General features: G+C 41.7%; 2 protein-coding genes and 1 long non-coding RNA gene across 3 annotated transcripts in view; all 3 read left to right on the forward strand.

The window, feature by feature from the left end:
• Positions 1-325: 325 nt before the first annotated feature.
• Positions 326-5,409, forward strand: LOC133368003 (olfactory receptor 14A16-like). The gene is made up of 3 exons (XM_061592086.1): positions 326-599; positions 3,660-4,278; positions 5,324-5,409. Exons 1-3 carry the CDS (start codon positions 552-554, stop codon positions 5,407-5,409), a joined length of 753 nt encoding a protein of 250 aa, XP_061448070.1. The 5' UTR covers positions 326-551.
• A 7,620-nt stretch (positions 5,410-13,029) lies between these two features.
• LOC133366098 (uncharacterized) lies at positions 13,030-15,222 on the forward strand. The gene is made up of 3 exons (XR_009758351.1): positions 13,030-13,099; positions 14,410-14,549; positions 15,100-15,222. It is a non-coding gene; the product is annotated as an uncharacterized LOC133366098 (long non-coding RNA).
• Positions 15,223-21,363: 6,141 nt separating this feature from the next.
• Positions 21,364-24,222, forward strand: part of LOC133368004 (semaphorin-6A-like) — a 28,408-nt gene continuing 25,549 nt past the window's right edge. Inside the window, exons 1-3 of the mRNA XM_061592087.1 lie at positions 21,364-21,463; positions 22,070-22,169; positions 23,454-23,514. Of these exons, the coding sequence (XP_061448071.1) occupies positions 21,364-21,463; positions 22,070-22,169; positions 23,454-23,514 (261 nt within the window). The remainder of the gene's footprint in view (positions 21,464-22,069; positions 22,170-23,453; positions 23,515-24,222) is intronic.

Consider the following 24,222-nt stretch of genomic DNA (forward strand, 5'->3'; position numbering starts at 1 on the left):
TCCAAAGTAAACTATGTTGTTATGAGTTTTTAGATACATTCTATAAGCAAAGGGATATGATAGATGGATATCTAAAATTGATTGATATCTTTGAAAATAATACCCGTTTTCTTATTATTAGTAAATGAATGGATATAATAATGTGAATCTTTATAAATGAATAAATAAAAAGGAAACAAGTCATGAGCACACCTCTAAGAATTATCATTCCATATAGGAGATGAAATCCCATGTGACGTGAAAATGCCTGCTCAGACCTTCTATAATCTGGTATTCTGTGGAATGTCTTTAAATGTAATCAGTAAAATACACTCCTCCCCCAACACACATAGCTATCCCTGAGTCTTTTCTTCTGAGATTAATTAGACTTTTGGGAGCCTAATTGGGATTGACTCCCAAATCTATAATCTCCTTCCCACATCAGCCAGTGCAGAGTACAATAACAGAGACCAGCTCTTAAAACAGATGTGGATGGAGAAGCACATGTGAGTGATAAATGGAGGCAATGCCAAATCATATTGGGTGGCTAAAGACAAACAGCCTGATAAGAGATGGGAAAGGAAGATATAATCAAGGATCTACTCCCTCAAAACAGCTCAGTAAGTCTGTTTACAAGGTTTTGTGAAATGTACATGACGTTTTGTATAGATGTCTTTGAATATTAGTCAATATTTTTTCTGACACTGCATCACCATTGTCTAGTGGGACCCTGAAACAAAGTATTTCCATGTGCAACAGAGATCTACAAATGATATGGATGAATTCCTGTTGAAGAACTGAAGCTGGGCTGCTTTTGACAGATTCAAGGTTTGTGTGAGCTGAAGCAGGATATCTTCAAAATCCTTTGATCCAAATCAAGGGCTTCTGAAGTGCATTGGGGAGCTTTGGAGTTTCAGATGTTTCAAAAGGTTGCAGGCAGTATGTCTACACAAATTGAAAAATGTCTAACCAAACCTGTCATATAAGGAACACCGCTGTGTGGGAAGAGGGAGAGCTGGTTAATGACTGATAGGTCTCAGTTCTTATCAGAGGAACTTATTTTAACAAGGCTCTCTAATTTCAGTTCTTTAGAGAAAGGATGCTGAAGCCAATCTCATCTTCTTTTTGTTTATTCTGTGCTCTTTCCTAGTGGCCCTTGCTTGACAAATGCTTCACATTCAAAGGAAAACTGCTGTGTGGGAAGAGGGAGAACTGGCTAGTGACTGATAGATCTCATTTCTTATCAGAGGAATTGGTTTTAGCAAGGCTCTCCAATTGCAGGTGTTTGGAGAAACAACACTGAAGCCAATCTCATCTTGTTCTTGTTTATTTTGTGCTCTTTCCTAGTGGCCCTTGCTTGACAAATGCTTCACATTCAAGTCTTCTGCCTCTGTGCCACATTCCCGCACAACCACTCCTATCAAAGGAGCTCTGCACTTAGTTTCTGTAACTTTTGTTGCCAATTGAGCAGAATGCAAGCTTGCTACTGTTTCCTCTCCCCATTCATTCTAACTCCCTAGCTGATGCACCAAATCTTCTGAAAATGTGCATGTTACATTCCTAGGGGCAACTCTACAATGCATGCCATTTCCATAAATACACAGGGAAGAAAGCAAAACATTTGTAGTTCTACACCCACACACAAACTAAAAACCACCTAGCACAAAACCACCTGGGCCTATTTGTCTGCAATTTGGTGAATGTTATCCTTCAGGAGGGTCTAATATGCCTGCAAGGTTCTTGCAAATCTGACAGGGGAAAAAGAAAAACAAGCATATATTTTAATTTCCCTATTTATGTTGAATAGAGAAGGCATGAAGCTTCATTTTTCCAGATCAAGATTCAGATCCAGTGTCAAATTGGACAGCCCTCAACATGCTTTGGATTGAATCTTTCTCTTTTTGGAATCACCCAAGTGGAGGGCCAACTTAATTTTATGATTGGTGCAAATCTCTAATGTGGGATAGTTCAGGGTTCCAGCCATTCCACTATTTTCCCCCTATTTATTTGTACTATAGTTAGACAACATTCACACTATACATTTATTTCACAATGATTTCACTTTAAACAATTCTCAGGCTACATTCCACTTTATTTCACTTTAAACAGTCATGGCTTCCCCCAAAGAATCAAAGGAAGTGTAATTTGTACAGGATGCAGAGAGTTATCAGGAGACTCCTATTCCCCTCCTCCAGCTACAATTCCCAGAGTTCTCTGGGACAAGGGACTGACTATTAAACCGTACTAGCAGTTGTAACTCTGTGATGGAAATAGGGGTCTTCTAACAGCTCTCAGCACTTTTCACAAACAACACTTCCCAGGATTCTTTGAGGGAAGCCATGACTTTTTAAAGTACAATAATAGTGGAATAAATTGATGCTGTGAATGTGGCCTCAGGGTAGTTTAACAGGCAGTTCCTCTTCCTAGAAAACTCTGGGAATAGGAGTCTCCTAACAGCTCTCAACACCCTTTACAATTTATACTTCATAAGATTCCTTAGAGGAAGTCATGACAGTTTAAAGTGGAATAATAGTGGAATAAATGTATGGTGTGGATGTGGACTTGGTCAAGATTCCATGATAAACTAAGTTTGAATCGTTATTTCATCTGTTTTGTTTTTCATTTTTGATTTATTTAGTAGATGGGCACATTTGTGCCCAGTCCTAGCTACATTAAGATATCAATGTCTACATTGATCTCATTGAGCTGCCACTCTTCACAACCTGGGTACCTTTAAAAATACCTTATCTGCCTGAAACAGGAAGTGACCTATCCGGACAATGAGGAGGGTTTTTTTAATCTCTCCTATCAATTTATTTTGCTTGCCTTCATGTTCCAGAAACTCAATTTGCTTCTCCCTCATCTAGTTTTCAAAACTGACACTCTCCCCCTATTCTGTGCTACTGAATTATTATGGGGATATTATGGGGTGGGGGTGGGAATTCTTTGGCTTCCTTTTAACATCTTGAAATCTCAGGAGTCCCTCAAGTCAACCAATACTTTTCTTTTGTGTATGGGTACTGTGATTTCCACTACAAAATGTAAGATTCAGTTCAATATTAATTAATAGATTATGAAGTAACCCCTCCTGAAATATTTCACCTATCTTGTGGATTTCTGAACATTTCTTTGGACATTTTGCCTGACAATGAAATTCCAAGTTAATGTTAGGATAAATCTGATGATCGCTTGTGGAAGACTAAAAATATAGTTGTATAGAGGACAGCTGGAGATTAAATATAGTTGCCTCAAATTGACATGAAAACTGAGAAGGAACCAACAGCAACAACAAATGCATGCTTCCCCCTGATATTTCTACTTTGCAGGCTTATTATATCGAGGCTTGGAAACATTGCCATGCTAAAATCCATCTGTTTCATTCCATGGAAGGTACTACAACATGGGTATTCCAAGCTTGATGAAATCTTCTTGGTCACATTTATGAGTTTGCCCCCCCCCCTTTTTAAGTGTATTTTCCTTCCTTCCAGCAGCGATAAATGATCTCAACAAAACAACCAAAGTCCATCCACTTACCACACTGGCTTACCTCTGTGGATGCTTATTCTCCCCCTTCTCTCTTCCACAATGGCTTTGTCTTCCCCACCTTCCCACAGATTCCAGAGAAGCAGACAACGTCTTCTTCACCTCCTTTCTAAAATGGGTTTCTCTTTGTTTCACAGATATCAAATGTGCAGGCAATGTCCAACCAATCCTCAAGAGTGACTGAATTCCTTCTCCATGGCTTCTCTGATATTCAGGACTTGGAGACATTCCATTTCATTATTTTCCTAGTCATTTATTTGATGGCCCTCGTTGAAAATCTTCTCATCATAACACTCATCATATACAGCCATCACCTTCACAAACCCATGTACTTCTTTTTGGCCAATCTGGCATTCCAAGACCTGGGTTCCGTATCTGTTTCAGTCCCTAAATCCATGGCAAATTCCCTGATGAACACCAAGACCATTTCTTACAATGGATGTATCTGCCAAGTTTTCTTCCTTCTCTTTTTCACTACATCTCATTTTTTCCTGCTTGGCATCATGGCATATGACCGCTATGTTGCCATCTGCAATCCACTGCGGTATGAGACTGTGATGAACAAGAAAGCATGTATCCAAATGGCAATCAGTGTATGGCTTATTGGGCTTCTCTATTCTGCAATATACACTGGAAATACCTTTACAATAGAGTTCTGTTCCAATGATATCAATCAGTTCTTCTGTGAAATCCCAGCGCTATTTAAGATTGCTTGCTCTGATTCTTATCTCATTACATTTTGGGTTATTTGTGTCGGTACTTCCCTGCCCTTTATCTATCTTGCTTTAATAGTTTTTTCATATGTTCAAATCTTCAGGGCAGTTCTAAAAATTCCTTCTGCCCAAGGAAAGCAAAAAGTCTTTTCAACTTGCTTGCCACACTTTATTGTAATAACTTGCTATTTTTTAAGTGGTTCATTTGCCTATCTGAAGCCAACATCTGTGTCTCCATCAATCATGGATCTTGTTGCTTCAATGTTCTATTGCATGTTACCACCAGTAATGAACCCATTAATCTATAGCATTAGGAACAGGGAACTGAAAATAGCATTCTGCAAATGTATTGTCAATCTTTTGGCTCAGTTTTTACCCAGTTATCATCAACAAGGGCATGGACTCTAGGAACTACCTTTTTTGTTTCTGAAATGTTTATTGAAACAGTTCTAAATGTTTACATATTTTTTTTTAAATGTCATTTTAATTTTCTTAATTTTTTCACTGACCCTTATCTCAAATCACGTTTTTTGCCTCCAGATATATATAAACATTAAGTAAACTCATGTGCCAATTAGCTACTGTTTCATGTTCTTCCAGTGAATGTTTGTATTCACAATGCTTTGCCCAGCTGCTTGAAGAAAATGTGTGTCTGGTGTAATTCCTTAATAAGGGATTGTAATGGGCTTCCAAAATTAAAATTTAATATGTGTTGTTCGGTATTGACAGCTTAGCTCTGGTATACCCAGGTGTGCTACCAAGCCACAATAGAATGACTTCTGGTGAGATCTGTTGCCATATGTAGCTTTCTAAACCTGTTGCTATCTACTGCTAGAGCCAGGATATGAGTGTTTGGTCACCATGCCTCTCTTATCCCTGAATAGGGACAGAGAAATCTGTTTCTTTCTGCTCTCTCTTTGTTTTGCCTTGCTTGTCTGTTATTCTCCCCTGTTGCTTTCTGATGGGAAGTTCTTAGTTATTTTTAAAACCCTGCCTAATAAGATATTATTTTCCACAGGAGTTATTATGTAGAATATGCCACTCTGCCACATTTGGTGGAGAATGAATTTTCTCCCTCTTTCTATTAGGCCAGAATGGAGGCTCTATGAACGGAACATATCCGAACCTTGGGGAAGTCCAGCCAATTATTGGGCAGTTGGGCAGCGGAACATAAGTCTGATCCTCTCTAGTCTTTCTGCATTCGGCACAACAACCTAGCTACATCCACACACCCCAACTGTGTTTTAAATTGCCTTTGCTAGTTTCTCCTTCATGGCAGGCTGAGTAGGATTATTTTTAAAAAGTTATTGGAAGGCTACCTGATTGACCATGGATCCTGCCTTTTTCACCTAGTCTAAAGGTCCCCAAATCTTTTCACCCACAGATCACTTGATGATTGCCTAGGCTGTTGGCGGACAGCTTAATGATTTTTCTGTCTCTGATGTGCTGTGCATGTTTATTAGGAGAAATTTGCACTAAAATGCTGAAGAATTTTCCTAAGGGCTTTTTAAAAATAAATAAATCACAAATTGATGCAGGAATGGGGAGAACTGATTTAAGGTTTGAAAAATGAAAAAAATGAGGTAACTGAAATTGACAGACCTATCCAGCCCTACTTCCTAGAGATGACACAATGGGTGTGAGTGTGGGAGAGCACATTGGCTGTTGCCAGGCACAGTAACAGGCACCAATTGGGGCTGCAGAGCCTAGAGTGCAGATTCATTTTTTGGCCACTCTATCCTAGTGACTGTGGCTTTTTGGTAATTCCAGCTCCTTAGCCATATTTAAGAAGGCCATCTGTCTAGACAATGAGATAATATTCTCTATTAGTATTAGTATTTTTCAATCTCTATGTCCTCAAAATACCATAGGTCTTGGAAGAGGGCTATTTAAAAAAAATTAAATGTACAAACCTATTATTCTGCAAATGTAGGGAGTTTTCTGGGTCTATAAAACTTCTACCTGTTCTTTTGGTGGTCCTGTTTTGCTTCAAAACTGAAAAGTCATTTTCGTTTGCTATGACAATGGTACTAGATCTGCTGACCTGTATATGCAGTCCAGCCCATGAATACATATCTTACACATATGTTCACAGCTATATACAGTTGGGGACTTCTACTGGAGAAGATTGAAGATGAAGTTAGCAAGAGCTGATAAATGATTATCTCAATGAATATAAAGGTCTATTTACATAAAATGATAGACTGCAAGTACAATTGTATTGCACCTTGAAGCGGCAGTACAGAAATGTAAAGTCATTCCATTCTACCCTGGGATCCTGAGAACATCCTGAGATACCATCTTATCAGGAGGTCTGTTCTGCACAACACAGGAAATTGACCTTTAGTGTGGCAGCACCTACCCTGTGGAACTCCCTCCACTTAAATATTAGACAGGCACCATCTCTGTTATCTTTTTGGCGCCTACTGAAGACTTTCCTCTTTCAACAAGACTTTTAAGTTGAGACCTTATCCCAGTCTGCTTCTGTGTTGGAATTGCTTTTTAATATGTTTTTAAACCTTTTTTAAAAACAATATGCTTTTTAACCTTTTTTAAACATGTCTTCAAAGCATTTAAAAAAATGTTTTAAAGTTGTTTTGTTTTAATGTATTTTAGGGTCTGTTTTTATGATGTTTTAAAGGGTTTTTAGTGCTTTTGTTTGCCACCTTGGGCTCCTGCTGGGAGGAAAGATGAGATATAAATCAAATAATAAATAAATAAACATTCCAAATATAGTTGAAAAATAGAAAGAGTTTTCCTTTTTGATTTAACACTGACTTGTGGTATCTGGAAAAGTCTTGACTAATTCTAGGAGAAAACAACAAATATGTGAAGGTAGACCAAACCATGTGTGTTTTCTCTGTCAATTATTACTCACTGGAATTAGGTTGGCTGTCAAAGTGAGTTTATAGCGGCCTACACGATAAGCAGAAAAGGGTAGAGAATCTTCTTAAGTCTTGCTCGTTTCTCAAACTTCTCTCTACAGTGAAAGATCAAGTCTGTCAGGAAGTTTAGAGCAGCCATGTGCGCCCTCTCCTGTGTAGAGCTCATAAAGCTCCATGGTATACTCTGGAGCTGAGAGCGATGAAACAGTCTAGGAGACGGCTTGAGTGCAGATGGAGGCGAACTCCTGATGGATGCAATTATGCACTGGTACGTGCCTATACTAAGTTGTACTTAGGGGTGGTGAGGGCAGCAAAAAAGCAATATTTTGCTGCCACTATTACATCTTCTATCTCCCGCCCGGCGGAGCTTTTCAAAATTGTCCGAGGTCTATTGCATTCTGGCCCTAGGGACACGGTGGAGCCATCTGAGGCCCGCTGCAATGAATTTGCTAGGCACTTCCAGGATAAAATCTCTTGCATCCGCCAGGATTTAGACTCCAATGTTATAGCAGTTGAATCGAATGAGGTATCCAGAGCTCGGCCTTGTCTTGATTTTTTGGATGAGTTTCAGTTGGTACAGCTTGAGGACGTTGACAAGGTGCTTGGACTGGTGCGTGCAACCACTTCTAGGTTGGATCCTTGCCCCTCTTGGCTGATAAAAGCTAGCAGGATTGGGACAGCCGGCTGGGCCAGGGAAGTGATTAATGCCTCATTGCGAGAGGGAGTGGTCCCTAGCTGCCTGAAAGAGGCGATAGTAAGACCACTTCTGAAGAAATCGTCTCTGGACCCAGAAAATCTTAATAACTATAGGCCATTAGCAAATGTTCCATTCCTGGGCAAGGTCCTGGAACAAGTGGTTGCCAACCAGCTCCAGACGCTCTTGGATGAGACCGATTATCTGGATCCATTTCAGTCGGGTTTCAGGCCTGGTTTTGGTATGGAGACAGCCTTGGTCGCCCTGTATGATGACCTTTGTTGGGAGAAAGACAGGGGGAGTGTGACTCTGCTGATTCTCCTTGATCTCTCTGCGGCTTTTGATACCATCGACCATGGTATCCTTCTGGGGAGACTCGCTGATTTGGGAGTTGGCGGTACTGCTTGGCAGTGGTTCCGCTCCTACTTGGCAGGTCGTCTCCAGAGGGTAGTGCTGTGGGAGCATTGCTCGACATCCTGGGCCCTCCAGTATGGAGTTCCGCAGGGGTCAGTTCTGTCCCCCATGCTTTTTAATATCTACATGAAGCCGCTGGGTGCGGTCATCAGAAGTTTTGGAGTGCGTTGCCATCAGTATGCTGATGACACGCAGCTCTACTTCTCTTTTTCATCTTTTTCAGGTGAGGCTGTCAATGTGCTGAACCAATGCCTGGCTGCGACAATGGACTGGATGAGAGCTAACAAACTGAGGCTCAATCCAGACAAGACTGAGATGCTGTTAGTGGGTGGTTCTCCTGACCGGATGGTGGATGGGGTTCTGGATGGAGTTGCACTCCCCCTGAAGGAGCAGGTTCGTAGCTTGGGAGTTCTTTTAGAACCATCCCTGTCACTCGAGGCACAAGTAGTCTCGGTGGCATGGAGTGCTTTTTACCAACTTCAGATGGTGGCCCAGCTACGTCCCTATCTGGACAGAGAGAACCTCGCTTCAGTTGTTCATGCTCTGGTAACCTCTAAATTAGATTACTGCAATGCGCTCTATGTGGGGCTGCCTTTGAAGATGGTTCGGAAACTGCAGCTCGTGCAAAATGCAGTGGCCAGATTGATAACAGGGTCCCGGCAGTCTGAACATATAACACCGATTCTGGCCCGCTTGCATTGGCTGCCTATATGTTTCCGGGCCCAGTTCAAAGTGCTGGTGTTAACCTATAAAGCCTTATACGGCTCGGGACCACAATACCTGATGGAACATCTCTCCCGATATGAACCTACCCGTACACTACACTCAACATCGAAGACCCTCCTCCGGGTGCCTACTCATAGGGAAGCTCGGAGGGTATCAATAAGAAAAAGGGCCTTTTCAGTGGTGGCCCCCGAATTATGGAACAATCTTCCTGATGAGGTATGCCTGGCGCCAACATTATCTTTTCGGTGCCAGGTCAAAACTCTCCTCTTCTCCCAGGCATTTTAGTATGTGTTAAAATTGTTTTTTAACTTTTTTAAGAATTTAAAATTTTTTAAAGTTGTTTTAAATTGTCTATAGATGTGGTTTATGGTATTTGATGTATGATTGTTGTGAACCGCCCAGAGAGCTTCGGCTATGGGGCGGTATATAAATTTAATAAAATAAAATAAATAAAAAATATATATAAAATAAAAGGCAGGCAGGGCATTCCAGGCTGAGAAGTGGGAGGACAGGGAGCAGAAGCAAAGATAAGGGATATAGCTAAGCTGAAGAAATATTGAAAGTGAATGATGTGGAACAGACTCTTGTGCAGAAGACTGAACAGAGTGGGAATGTAGAGGAGCCCAGTTCTAGGAAAAAGTCTTCCTGATGGGTGTTAACATTAACAAAAGGGTTTTAAGGGGACTACTGAATAAAAGTGACATTAAATGAGAAAGGAAACAAGAAATGAAAATAATGAACTATCAGCAGCAATTATAATAGAGCTTTTCCACTGAAGAGCGGCAGGGAGGTTACGAGGGTTCTCTGTCCATTCAGAATTCACAGCCAGGTGACTGAGGGACTTTCATCATGGTTAGAGGTGGACACATTTCCCAAGGAATATAAACTTATTATTAAAACAATTAGAGATGGAAGGTGTTTGCTAGTGGATGCCTTATTGTTACGGTCCTAGCATTATTCAATAAGGGTGTCCATTTGCATTAAATGTGGCAGACATTCTAGGGATATAATTAGGCTTTTGCACTTACATGAGGTTTATTATTTCAGGGTCATTCCTTGTGCAGTGACAACTGTGGAGCGGATATTTAGTGAGAATCACTGCAGCTTCCCTTGATAGGAGGATACTTAACTTGAACTACAGCAACTATCTCTGATGTTTTTCCAATTCCACCACACTCATTGTTCAAAGCAAAGCCAAAATAAATACATAACTTTGGGGCATGTGGAGAGTTCTAATTGGATTGACATTTTTCAAAAGAAAAGCCAATCATCATCCTCTCCCCACACCTCAACCAACATGCCTTTTAGTCATATCAGTACATATTAATATCTTCAAGCCATCATGTGTTTTGCAAACAGGTGATGAATCTGAGTGAAACACCAGTGCTAGACATCCTTACAAGCACCAGAATTGTATATGCGAGACTATGGAGAAGCAACAAAAGCCCCTCATAAATGTAACTGATTCACAGAATATGGGAACTGATATACAGTAAATTATCTAACTGACTCCTCTACTGAAATATTCTACGAATTATATAAAAAAAGTTAACAGCTGGGTTCCAGCAATTCAGTATATTATCCACCATTGATTTTAAATAGATTAGGAAGAGATTTTATGTTATTACGAATTTGAAGGAAAATAGATAGTAAAGAAATGGAAACATGTTGATGGAAACTTAAACATCTGTGTGTGTGCATGCGGGTGTGTGGGCGTGTTTAATTTGGTATTATATTGGTGGTGTAATGTGAGTATTTATAAATGAATAAAAAGAAAAAGGAATTAAGTGATGTACATGACTTGTAAATTGTCACTTAGGTGAAATCTCATGTGACATGGTAACCTTTTTAACTGAACCTTTTGTCACTGGATGTTCCATAGAAATGTCTTGACAAATAAACAGAAAAACACACACCACATACTTCTGAGGGTTTTTTGTTTTGCTTTGTTTGCTTCTGAGCTTGATTAGACTCCTGGGAGGGAAGGAACTAGGAATGGATAAAGTTCAGTGTTCCATCTCTTTTCCACCTCCACCAGTGCAGAGAGCAATAAGCGCCCAGAAATGAACAAGGAACGCAATTAGAGATGAAAAAGGAACAACAAATATGAGATGAAATAAACCAGGATCTGCCCACAAAACAGCCCGGTAAGTCAATTTTCTCATGCTACTTTTGAATTAGCTTATTACCTTGATGAACGATTTATCACCAGTTAATTAGGGATACTCTGGTCAAAAGTCTGCAAGGTTCAGGTGTGTGGGGAAGTCACCATGTTACCAGGAGCTGCTCTATTTTGTTCAATGAAGAGAATCCTCCTGCCGTGCACAGGACATTGAAGGGAATGGGGCAGGCACAGTCCCTCGTTGATTGTGCACTAACTGCTGACAATTTCGGGAGTTAATTGTTGGGAATTGATGTTTGGTATCTATTTTTGTGTTTGTGGAGTGGAAAGGGGCTGTGGTGTCATCAGGGCAGGTTTAGGGTGCAGAAGTCCAGGCTCCCACTCTGCAGAATGAGCAGGAGGGTCCTCAAATACAGCAGGACTGATGCACCCATTTTTGAAGTTATTGAAATAATGTAGATTTAGCATCTAAAGAGCCCCATCCCATAGACTAAAATTCCCTAACAGTGGAATGAAAAGCAGTCATTATTTAAAATAGTCTTCAACTGTGTTTGTCATTCTGAGAATGAATTATTGCAGAACAAAGTTTTGTGATCTTCCACACACAGCTGTGTAAATACAGAGCAATGCTTCGGTGACAGAAGCAGTGTGGATGGTTGCCACTTTTGTTGCATCAGACACCTCTGAACAATGGTTATTGCAAATAATGTTTATTGAAGCCTCCGCTGCTGTAGAATGGACAATAAGATTCAGGGAAATGTCTTCTGAATGTTGCTTGATGTTTTCTGACACTGTATTACCACTTAACAAGTGAAGATCTGCACAAGTACAAATGTACTGCTGAGGGCTGCTACTCCTCCACTCCACTCCTTTTCACCCCACTTCCCTTTTATTTATTTCCATGAGTCGGTCAGCATCCTATGCTCACTTACCAGGCTCAGACCTCCTTGGTTGTTTTGGTTTTTGCTTTCTTTCTCCTTTTGGTTTTTTTTTGGGGGGGGGCATAGGAATAGGGTGGATGCACTAGCATCATTAAATTATTTAATATCTCCATTAATGTCTATGGACAGCTGTCTCTTCTGTCCCTGAGGAAATTGAAAATTGAACTAGTTATAGACCTATCCAGATTCTGATTCCCCCCTTGCCCTTTATAATGCCTTCCTGTTCCAGCCACTTCATCCTGTCCTTCCACCCCTAATCTGGGTGTCACTCCCCTGCCATGTTATTCCATGGTGTTATGATGATGATGATGAAGTTGAGTTGTTGGTATTTTAGAGGGTGGTGTCACTTTTTTTTTCTCTAAAGATTTTTTGAGCATCTAAAAATGTTGGGATTACCCCAAGTCTGCCAGTTTCTGAGAATGAACTTCCAAGTTCATCACAGGACAAACCGGGTGATCACTTTTTGTGTGCATAAATATCCTGAGACGTTTTGCTTGTCTTGTCAACATTCACTTACTGTCTCTCCAAGTCCTTCAGATATTTTTTCCCTTACAAAGTGCAAGTGCATTTTGCATTCCAATTTAGGTGTAACTGATGTGAAAACTGATGTTTAAACACTTTCAGCTATAAGGTTTTATGAGAATCCATGTGAGGTGGGGATAGGGAAAGGGAACAGCCATTTAGAATCCAGTTTCCTTTCACCTCCACAGAAAACTGTTGAAAGAGTTATAGACAGGAGAGCTAAAGGTTAGTCATAGGTGGTTACAACTGAGGCAAACCTAACACCCTAGAAATAAGACACAAAAATAAAGCCAGTTTCACTTTTGGTTACTTCTCTTTTTCAGGTTAAAAACAAATAAGAGACTAGCTTACTCAAAACCATTGGGTGACTTTCTTGATAAGGATTACATCATTGGTGTCACAGGTCTAATAATATCTATCTACTTGATCACTAGGAGGACTTCCAGCTTCTTTCAGAAACATATTTTCTGTCATTGTGTTTTTCTTCTCAGCCTCTCCACCTTCCAAACGTTCCTGGTTGCTGAGCCCTTTTGGCTGATGGTGCTTCTACTTAATGCCAGGTAATAAGAACATGGTCATCCATACTTTGATTGTGGATGAAGGGGCCAACCTGGCATGCATCACTGAGACCTGAGGGGATGAGCTCATTAGGTCTGACTTAACTCAACTGTGCTTGCCTGGGTACTTGATGCAGCACCAGATCAGACTGGAGGGGGGGAATGTCACAATTTTTCATAGGAGTGTCATCACTTGATCTTCGGGAGTGCTTATAAGGTTGACATCTGGTGATGGTCCAGAGGGACAGACTGGGGATGTTGCTGATGTATAGACTACCCTGCTGCCCAGTGGCCACACTTAAAGAAGCCATTTCTGAATCCAGTGGTTTAGAATAATTTCTGATCAGTTACAAAAAAAAATCTTTCTAGGGAAGATGATGAAGAGGGTCATGGTAGGGCAACTGTAGGTATTGTTATATAGACCCATTCAGATTAGGGTTCAGGCTTTGCCATGGAACCAAATTAACCTGGCCATCCCGATGGATGGCATCTATTAAGAATGGGACAAGGGAAGTGTGATGTTGCTCCTTCTTCTCAATCTTTCTTCAGCTTTTGATGCTATGATATTCTCCTAGACCAGCTCCATGGGATGGGAATTGGGGGCACTATATTACAGAAATTACAGTTCTGCCTGAAAACTAAGTCCAGAGTATCACTGGGAGAGTGTTTTTAGTTCCCTGGTAGTTATGCTATAGAGTGTTGAATGTTATTTGACAAGAGGTCTTCTGTATCTTTAAAAGTTGTGCAGGGGGAAGGGAGAATTCCACCTTGTGGTTTTTCCCATTACAGAGTTGCAAGGACACCTGCACTTGGCTGACTTTCTCTTCTCCTAAAGATACAGGATCAGTCTCAGGCCATGGACGTGGCAACCTTAATATGAAACTACTGGAAGGAATTATTAGGAGACTTGGTTCAAATTGCCATCAGCATGCTGATGACACTCAGCTCTATTTATCCATAACATCTGAATTAGGAGAGGCTGTGTAAGCCTAGGATTATTGCCTGGATGAAATGGTGGGCTGGATGAGGGAAAATAAACTTGACTCAAACCTTGGAAGATGGCGGCCCTCTGGGTAAGTGGTTTCTGTGTCCAAGAAATTGGCCAACTACTTGCCCTGGACAGGTTCACAGTTTGGGTGTGTCACTGGAGACCCAGATGGCCTAAGTGCCTAGGAGCACCTTTTGTCAGCTTCAGGTGGTATGCAAGCTGTGACCATTCTTGGACTGGGATAGATTGACTGCAGTAGTCCAGGCATTGATAACTTCAAGAATGTATTACTGCAATGTGTTTTATGTGAGGTTTTTTCTTGTAGTTGCTCCAGAAGCTATAGTTAATGAAGTATGCTGCAGAAGCATTGCTGAGAGGAAGGAGACCCTGTCAGTACATTACACCTCTGCTCAAAGAACTGTACCAGCTGTCAATTTGTTACCAGGCCATGTTTAATAAGTTATGGTAAGTATATAAAGTTGTCAACAGCGTGGGACCAGTTTATTTGAAAAATTGGTTTGCCACATGCATGCTCACTCTACTGCTGCAATCTGTGGAACTTACACTTTTACATATCATGTTTGTACTGCATCTGCGAGGAATCAATACTTTACTGTGATAGCACCCATGCTCTGGGAATCCCTACCTATTAACATCAGGGAGGACCCTTCACTATACTGTTTGAGATGCCTGCTAAAAATGTCTTTGTTTTGGCAAGGTTACACAGACATGTAATTTTATTATGTCTACTTCTAAAAATATTTTTGTTGATTTTGCCTGGGTTTGTGATATTTTACACTATTTTATGCAAACTGCTCAGATATCTTAGTTTTTCATTAAGTAGTCTATACATTTCGTTAAATTAAGAAACAAAAAAAACCTTGTTTATCAAGCAAGAAATTGTTCATTAGACAAGACCCTAGGGCAATCTACATGACCACATTAGAGTGTCTCCATCAAAGCCACTTGTTCCCCTCCACCTCCTTTCTAAAATGGAATTTTCTTCTTTTCACAGAGACCAAATGTGCAAGCCATGTCCAACCAATCATCAAGCGTAACTGAATTTCTTCTCCGTGGATTCTCTGATACAGAGGAGTTGCAGTCTCTCCATTTCATTGCTTTTCTAATCATTTATTTGTTGGCCCTTATCGAAAACCTTATCATTATCACAGTCATAATTTACAGTCATCAACTTCACAAACCCATGTACTTCTTTCTGGCCAATCTTGCATTGCAAGACCTGGGCTCCATATCTGTCTCAGTCCCCAAATCCATGGCAAATTCCCTGATGAACACCAAGACCATTTCCTACAATGGATGCATCTGCCAAGTTTTTTTCCTTGTCTTTTTCACTGCATCTCATTTTTACCTGCTTGGCATCATGGCATATGACCGCTACATTGCCATCTGCAATCCACTGCACTATGAGACTATGATGAACAAGAAAGCATGCATCCAAATGGCAATCAGTGTGTGGACTACTGGGCTTCTCTGTTCCGCAGCATATACTGGAAGTACATTCACAATAGAGTTTTGTTCCAATGATATCAATCAGTTCTTCTGTGAAATTCCAGAGTTATTCAAAATTGCTTGCTCTGATACATATCTCATTGCATTATGTGTTCTTTATGTTGGTGCTTCTGTGTCCTTTATTAATCTTATTTTAATAGTTTATTCTTATGTTCAGATCTTTAGATCAGTTCTCAGAATTCCTTCCGCCCAGGGAAAGCAAAAAGCCTTCTCAACTTGCTTGCCACATCTTATTGTAATATCCTTATATTTTGTAAGTGGTACATTTGCCTATCTAAAGCCAACATCTATGTCCCTGTCATCTATGGATCTTGTGGTTTCTATGTTCTATTGCATGTTGCCACCAATCATGAACCCATTCATCTATAGCATTAGGAATCGGGAACTGAAAATGGCATTTTGGAATTTGACTGTCAATCTTTTCCCCCATTTCTTAGCCAATTTTCATTGGTCAGATGATGGATTTTAGGAACTATCTTTCCATGAAAACAAAATTCTAAAATTGTAAAGGATAGATGAAAAATATTTTGAATCCATTATTTTTCTGTTAAATGTAACCTTTTGGAGAACACTTTTGCAAATTGACTATATCTATATGTTATAAAGTATGGTGAATATCCAAACAAGTCATACTCTGAGTAGACCAATTGAAATCAATAAGCACAATTAACTTTGTTCATTGATTTTAATAGCTCTACCCTGGATATGACTTAGTTGGATAGAAGCCATTATTTTCTATTGTTAGTCATTGGCCTTGATGTTTCTATGCTGTTTTGCACATTGGAAACATTTTGGTTCATTTGCTTGTTTTGTACTTATTTTCTTATACACATGACATGTAAACATGCCCTATAAAGGACAGATTTCCACAACTAGGACAATGACTTAATTGGTTAAACATGATTGTCCTTGTACTCATATGAAGTAGTGGAGATGGCACCAAGTGAAGTGGCGTTTATGGATTCACAATTTCCAAACCTTCCTGCAAACAAACATTAAAATCCAGCTTTCGCTGTACAAATGGCAGACTGTACCTGAGAAAGAAAAAAACTGTTTCTGCCATGAGAGACAAGAAGGAGCTTCTGTGTTAGATCTCAGGCAGGGCAAATTCATACTTAACTGCATGTACTTTTATTATAATCATAACTAAAATTGTTTACTGTGTATGCCTACCAAGATCCTGCTGTGATCTTTTCTAGTGCCATCCTGTGTGTGTTTACTCAGAAGCAATTCTCGATGTATTCAGATCTCCTGCACAGAGAAAGTAGTCTTTATGCTCCTGAAAGCTATAAATTTTTTGAATACCTGATGTGAGACAAGCAGGAAAAGGAAACTGTTTTCAGAACTTGAAATGGGGTTGGGCTATTCCCTGGGGATCAACAAATCCCTTGTCAATCACAACCCTGACTTCACTTATTGGCTAAAAACCTGAAAGGGTGGGGATTAGAGCAGCCAGTACTAACAGAAGTTTGGGACGGTGGCTGACATTCTGGTGAATATATTTTGAACTAGGCCACCTAGGAACTTAATGTTGTTTTTAAATGAAAGCTAAGAGTACAAAGATGGGGGTGCCTCATCCAGAGACCTGGAGAGGACCCAAAAAAACTTTAGACTCTTTTCTATCCTCCATGACTTTGGAGACATGCCACTTTCTGACTCTGCTGAGTCGCTTTCATTTTCCTTAGCCTGAGAGTTTAATGTTTTTGTTAGCATTTATCTCTTTTGCCATTATGCTTGGCCTTGGTGCCTGCAGAGACTCCTTACCAGCTGGCTGAGACAAGGAAAGGCTGTCTGAGCCTTCCTCAATAACTCCTGCAGCTGGCTTCGAGGCTTCTGGAGACACACTCTCTGAAACCCCGTCATTTCCTTCATCAGGGCTGGCAATGTCCTTCCCAATGTTGGTAACCCTTTTTCCATTCTCCAACCTTGCCAGAGATTCTCCTTGGGGACCATGACGGAGTGGCAGGGACAAGCTGCAGGGAGCTCAGAGTGGTTTGCGGTCATGGAGCCAATGCAAAGCTCCTGCTGTGGCATGCTGCCATATGCCGATCTCCCTGCTCCTTCCCCTGCCTCCTTTCCTATTCAGCAAGCAGCAGCAGCCCACGATGTTGGGAAGCTGGGACAACATTGTAGCCCCATGTGCACCACCTCACCAGCCTCTACTGGGGCCAGATCATCTTCTCTGAGATGCTGTTCCAAAGCTGGAGGGCCACCATCACAAAAGCCCTCTTCCTAGTAGCTAACCATCCAATTTAATTTGATGGGAGCTCTAAGCTCTCAAACCTTTGATTGAAGATCTGGGTTGATGGAAGGAGGTTATATTTTAAACTGGGCCCAGACTAGGAGGCTGTCCAGGTTATAAAAGCACTGGTGAAATATGACTGAAATGCCCACTCCCATTTAGTTATCTTGTGGCCCTTTTCTGGACCAACTACACTTTCTGGACCATTTTTAAATGTACAACCAGGGCTGGTGCCAGGCATGCCAAGGCCCTTGGACACCAGCCTGCCCTGGGCCCTGGCACCCACATGCATGCCCCACCTACCTTTCCCTTGAAGTGAATGCTGCCTGCTCTGTGCGCACATGTCTGCCATCAACCAAGATGGCGACCAAAGCTTCCATAAGGGGCTGGTGCCTCCATCACCATCTTGGTTGATGGCATGCATGTGTGCTACATGCATGCATACCTGTCATCAGCCAAAATGGCAGCAGAGGCATCAGCCCCTTAGGGAAACCTTGGCTGCCATCTTGGTTGATGGCAGGCATGCATCCGCAGTGTGGCCAGCATTTACTTCAAGTGAAAGGTAGGTGGGGCATGCAGGAAGGCATCATGGGCCTGCACGGTAGTAGGGAGGTGCCTGGGAGCTTCCTCTCTATGATCCGCAGCAGGGTTGGGAGCTGATGCTGCCATGGATTGTGGAAAGGAGCTCTACCCACCCATCCTAAGGAGGGGCCCTTCAGGGGCCCTCAGCCAGGGCCCAACCTGGCTGCCCTCTGGCGCTGGCCCTTTGTACAACACATTGCAGTAATTTAAATAGGAGGTTAGAGGAGCATGATGTCACTTCCTAACCATTGCTGATTTTTATCTTGAAGCCAGAGCTGTCAAAACTGAGAAGCAGGGTTGTTAGTGTTAGGCCTGGGGCCATTTCTTTCTCTCCCTGTTTCTAGTCTTTTTTTCTAAGACAACTATTAGGCAGGCCTTGTACTTTGCACATTTTGTGCCTGGAACAGGGAGTCAAGATAAGACATCCAGTAAGCATTGTGTACCATGCATCTAAAACATTGCAGGAACATGGTGAAATCTTTATTTTGGTTTGTGTTGGGTTAGAGTTATTGCTGGGGAGGATAAATCAAAAATGGTATACAGTTTGGGGGCGGGGGTATTATAAATATTAGAGAACTTGTTTTAGGCTTTTCAGTTTGCTTGAAAAAGAACAACTTGACACTCAAGCTAGCTCCAAAGGGCCACTGCTCCAGACCAGGGTGATTCTTGTTCTTGAAGACTTGACAAGCTGTAATTGGTATTGTATGGCAACTACAATTATCACATTGATTTAGTAAGCAAGCTTAGAGGGTGTTCTGTATCAATCTGTGCTTGAACCAACAACTTTGCCCCCAAGCACCCCAAGTATCAGACAAAAGAACCCGGAGTTATGCAAATGTATTTATATTACACTATGGTGTCTATGGTATTAACAAGTCAAATATCATTTTACCTTGAATAAATCCAGGGCTGTTTGGGGGACAGCACTCACTGGTACAAAGTAACAACACCTCTTTTTTTGCTGTCCATGCCAGCTATATTGTGCTGGCACCCATGATATTTATTATAACCTCTGATGCAATTACAGAAATTGCAGAACCAATACCCTTTTCAAAACTCTGTGGTGGCATTATTATGGTTTAAGTTACTTCCTTCAAAGGGACTTGCACTGAGCTAACATCTATATGAGAGATCTACAGAGCATCCGGAATCATGGAAGCCAATGTAAAGTATGTGAGATCCAAACACCATTCAGGAGCGCGTCAACTGCCAAGTGAGCTGGCACAAGGCTGGCAGAGGGAAAGCAATCCTGTAAAATAGAGTTTGACTTACACTGGTGTAAGTTCAGCCAGGTTGCCAGATCACATGACTGAGTTGAATGGAGTTAAGATCCAGTGTAAGCTCTGCCCTCCCCAGTCCCAAGTCTGCCACTCTCTGTGGAGCACACATTTCTTGGAGTTTATACTGGCATTAGTTACACCAGTTGCAGCTTAGCCAGCTGAACCCCAGCTGAACTGGGGTGAGCAAATTAAGCAGCCATATCTCTTGCTAAATTGGGATGAGTCTGTTACACTGGTGAAGCCCAGATGAGCCGCCAACTGGCCAGCTGAGCCAGAGATCTGCCAGATCCTAACTTCCTCGGTCTTGGTGGATCTTGAGTTAGGATTGCTCCCTTAGTTTGCATATTCCCCAAATAAGTAGGCTACTGCTAGTATTACTATTGCTGGAGAACTGGAGAACAGATTAACTCAGCAAAATTAAAGGTCCCTTGCTCTAGGCACTCTATAAGCAGAATAGAGTCTATTTCTAAACTTGCCATGCCTACAAAGAAATGTTCAGTTAAGTTCTCCTAAAGGAGGTGGTTGCTTATATTCGATCAAAGTCACACATCAATGTCTCAATGAAGATGAGGGAGAAATTCAATTCAGTTTGCATTCAAAGGCAAAATTACCTGATTTGCAGTTTTCTGGAAAAGCAAAACATAGCCATCCTTCAAAATTCATACTTCACATTTTCCAAGGCTGTTCTCCAGCCAAATAATATGTGCAAAATCACATATACCAGGGTAAAGTGTGCATATAAATGCTATTTCTTTGTGTTGCGAAAAGGCAGGTCCATTTCTGTTATAGCACCGTATCTTTTATTCTCTTAGAGATGGGGGATAAATTCCATTCAGCTTGCATTTAAAGCCAAATTTATTAAATTTGCACTTTCCAACTCAATATGAAAACCGAAACATGGCCATCCTTTGAAATGCACACTATCAATTTTCCATTGCAGTTCTCCAATCAGTGTTTACCAAAATGCACATATTAGGAGAAAGTGTGCATACAAATGAGTATATTAGTGAAAATGGAATACACAAATGGCATACAAAAATATACTTTCTAGAAAACATATGCACTAAAACGATTAAGAATTTTCATGAGGATTTTTTAAAACATCAAAAGTTGCTGCAAAAATCTGCAGAACCAAATTTAAGATTGGAAAAATTAAGTAAGTGAGAGAACTGAAATGGACAGATCTTTCCATCCCTTGTTCTCCTGAAAATGTTTTGGCACAAGGCAAAAAACACACAAAAACACTTCATTTTTAATTTTTAGAGATCTTTTACAGTTATCTTTGCTTTTATGTTGTAATTTTATTGCTGCCTGTGGTTTGTCCATGTTTTGGTGCTGTATATTTTTTTTAAAAGTGTTTTTAAGGAACTAAGGCTGAAGAGTGTCTAACAAATATTTTAAACTACATAGTATTAAAAAAAGAGTTTATAGGAAGTCCTTATGCCAGGGTCTGCCAGTGTAGTGCCCCTCAAATGTTTTGGACTACAGCTTCTATCAGTCTCCACCCGCACAGCCAATGGGAGAGGACAATGGGAATTGTAGTCCAAAACTTCTGGAGGACATTGTATCGGCTACCCCTGCGTTATGCCCTTGCTTGCTTTTCACAGGGAGAAGCATAAAGGTACAGTCTCCCTGTTGAGCTACTATGAAGGCAGAGGTCGTGCTGCTCTACTTCACACTGTCACATTTTGGAAGAGCTGCTTTTCCCTTTGAGCCTAGCCCAATCACTGTTGTGGAGGAGAAGTGTGAGTATGAAAGAGTAGGAAATTACAATATGATTTGTTTTCCTCCAGGCCTGCACTCATAGTTTACTGGTCAGCAAGACACTGTTGCCAAGTCTTCTGAAAGATCTGCTGATCTACTGCTTGTATGAAAACGGCCCTCAAATGAGTCAAATCAACTCATACTTGGCTTTTTACATGATAGCTCTAGTTCAGTGATGGAGAAACTCAGGCGTGGAGGCCAAAAGTGGCCTTCCAAGTTTCTCTTTTTGGCTCTTGGCACTCTCCCTAGGCTAATCTCCCTCCCCAGGCCATACTGTTTTGCCTGGCTGGAATATGTCCTGGAACTGTGATAATACCCCTTACTTGCCTAGCTGAAGAACGGAGATATGTGTGTGTAAAGAAACCTCTGATTTTTGCATGGCTGGAATGTAGCCACCTATAGAAAGGTAAGAGTCACATTCATTGCTCTGCCCCCTTTTCCCTGGGACCCCCACCTATCACTGGCACACTGACCTCACAAGACTCCCCACAAGAGAATGATGCCCTTGGGCTGAAAAACATTCCCCACCCCCATTCTAGTTCTTGTAATCTTTTTTCCCCTTGCAATCTTTTCTCGTCTTTCTACAGATACAAAAATATATCCAGTGTATGTAGGTGTCACAGAAAGGGACATAATAAGCATACATCAGCTACTGATACTGGACAGAAGTCTTTACATTGGTACAAGGTGAGCTGCCTGTTTCTTCCTTCCACACTTCTCCCTAGGTTTGCCAAGTTCTTGGCCTGAGACAGATCCTGTATCTTTAGGAGAAGAGAAAGTCAGCCAAGTGCAGGTGTTATTGCAATGCTGTAATGAGAAAAACCACAAGGTGGAATTCTTTCAGAAGACTCTCTTCTCCTAAAGATACAGGATCAGTCTCAGGCCAAGAACCTGGCAACCCTACTTCTCCCCCGCCCAATTCTCAATTAATGCGAGAAGAAATTGCATTCAAAAAGTTCAGTGACATTTTCATGTGTGTGTGGGGGGGGGGTAGGGATGGGATTTGCCCCCGCCACCAATCTGCCCTACCCCACTCACCAGGGCCGGTTCTAAAGGGCGGCCAGGTTGGGCACTGGCTTTACGGCCCCAGAGCTACAGGAACCCCTGAGGGGCCCTCCACACACCCCACTTACCTGTCAGCCGGCTTTTTAGCATTGCCCTTAATGAAGATGGCGGCCACAGCTTCCCTAAGGTACTGAAGCCGCTGCCGCCATCTTAGTTGATGGCAGAGATGTGCGTGCATAACATGCACGTGTGCCATCAACAAAGATGGCGGCAGAGGCTTCATTCCCCTTAGGGAAACCGTGGCCGCCATCTTCATTAAGGGCAATGGTAAAGACTGGACAGGTAGGGGGCCGTGGGGGGGGCAGAGGGGCTGTGCACACACGCATGTGCACACACATGCACATGCTTGTGCACACCCACCCACCGGTGGCCAGGGCAAGCTGATGCCCAAGGGCCCCCGCATGCCTGGAGCCGGCCCTGCCACTCACCCTTGGCATCATAGAGAAGGAGGAGGCAGGAGGAAAGGGGCCCATCCTGGGTGAAAAGATAAGAGCAGTCCCACGGCAGAAGCCTCCCCAGGAGGGCCAGGTGGCAGAGGAAGAAGAACAACAGGAAGATGAGGCACCACACTGTGGGGAAGGCTGCAAGTTGCAATGGGTGAATTTCCAATTACTGTAATTCCAACCTCCTGCAGTCAAAACTAAGTGGATTTTGCAGCCACCCTAGCATGCAGCCTGTCACCTGCCCCACAGTGTGGCACCTCCTCTTCTGGTTCCTCTTCTGTGGTCTGGCCTGGCTTGGGGAGGCTTTTTCCATGGCTGCCGCTCTATCCTTCTCCTCCTCTCTGGCGGATCTTCAGTTTGGATCATTCCCTGATACATTTATTCAGGCATAAGCTTCTGTGGACTACAGTCCACTTCATCAGGTGGTTAATCTTTGTATCATGTTTTCTTCCTTTGTTTATAGTGAACATATCCTTCATATTGACCTGGACAAATCATTTACAGATTATATGACTGATAGAAAAGTAAGTAGATTTCTGTCAATTTCAAACTCTTTGGTCCACATAGTTTCCCAACATTCCTTTGTAAATTGCCTTGGTCAAGGAGGATGGTGTGGAAGAGATGTTAGAACTGCTAGCATTTTAAATCATGGATAATGTGATGTACAGCGCAGTACTGTGTAGGAAGTACTCAGAAGTAAGTTCCATTGAGTATAATTTTTCTTCCCCCCCTCCATTTAACAAGTCCTACATACTGCTTGATTGTAATAAAACCTCTTACTAGACTATAAGAAATATTAAAATGTCAATCAAGAAGGGAGCTCCAAAGTATAGGTGCTACCACACTAGAAGTTTGATTTCTTACAACTGCAGAACAAGTATTATGTGGCATCTGTAGCATAGCCAGTTCTGTAGATTCCAGTGGTCAAGTCGGCACATATGGGGTAAGGTGATCCCACAAATGAACTGGTCCCAAGCTGTTGAGGGCTTTCTGTATCAATAGTACTACCTTGAACTTGGCCCAGTAACAAGCAGGCAACCAATGCAGATCTCTGAGCAGAGGTGTTATATGCTGACAGTATCTCACTCCTGTTAGTAACTGTGCTGCAGCATTCTGCACTAATGTCTGGGAGAAGGACAAGGAAAGCTTCACACAGAGTGCATTATGGTAAAATGGCCTTGAAGTCATCAATGACTGAACTACTGTTGTCATGCTCTCCTGGTCCAGGAACA

Source organism: Rhineura floridana, chromosome 11 (genome assembly GCF_030035675.1).
Source record: "Rhineura floridana isolate rRhiFlo1 chromosome 11, rRhiFlo1.hap2, whole genome shotgun sequence".
Lineage (NCBI taxonomy): Eukaryota > Metazoa > Chordata > Lepidosauria > Squamata > Rhineuridae > Rhineura > Rhineura floridana.

What these genes read in the sequence shown, in the direction of transcription:
- LOC133368003 (XM_061592086.1), top strand. Translation starts at nt 552, where the DNA reads ATGGGAAAGGAAGATATAATCAAGGATCTACTCCCTCAAAACAGCTCA. An exon ending in TACTCCCTCAAAACAGCTCA is followed by an intron (nt 600 to 3,659) that starts GTAAGTCTGTTT and finishes TTTGTTTCACAG; the next exon opens with ATATCAAATGTGCAGGCAAT. An exon ending in ATTTTGGGTTATTTGTGTCG is followed by an intron (nt 4,279 to 5,323) that starts GTACTTCCCTGC and finishes TCTTTCTATTAG; the next exon opens with GCCAGAATGGAGGCTCTATG.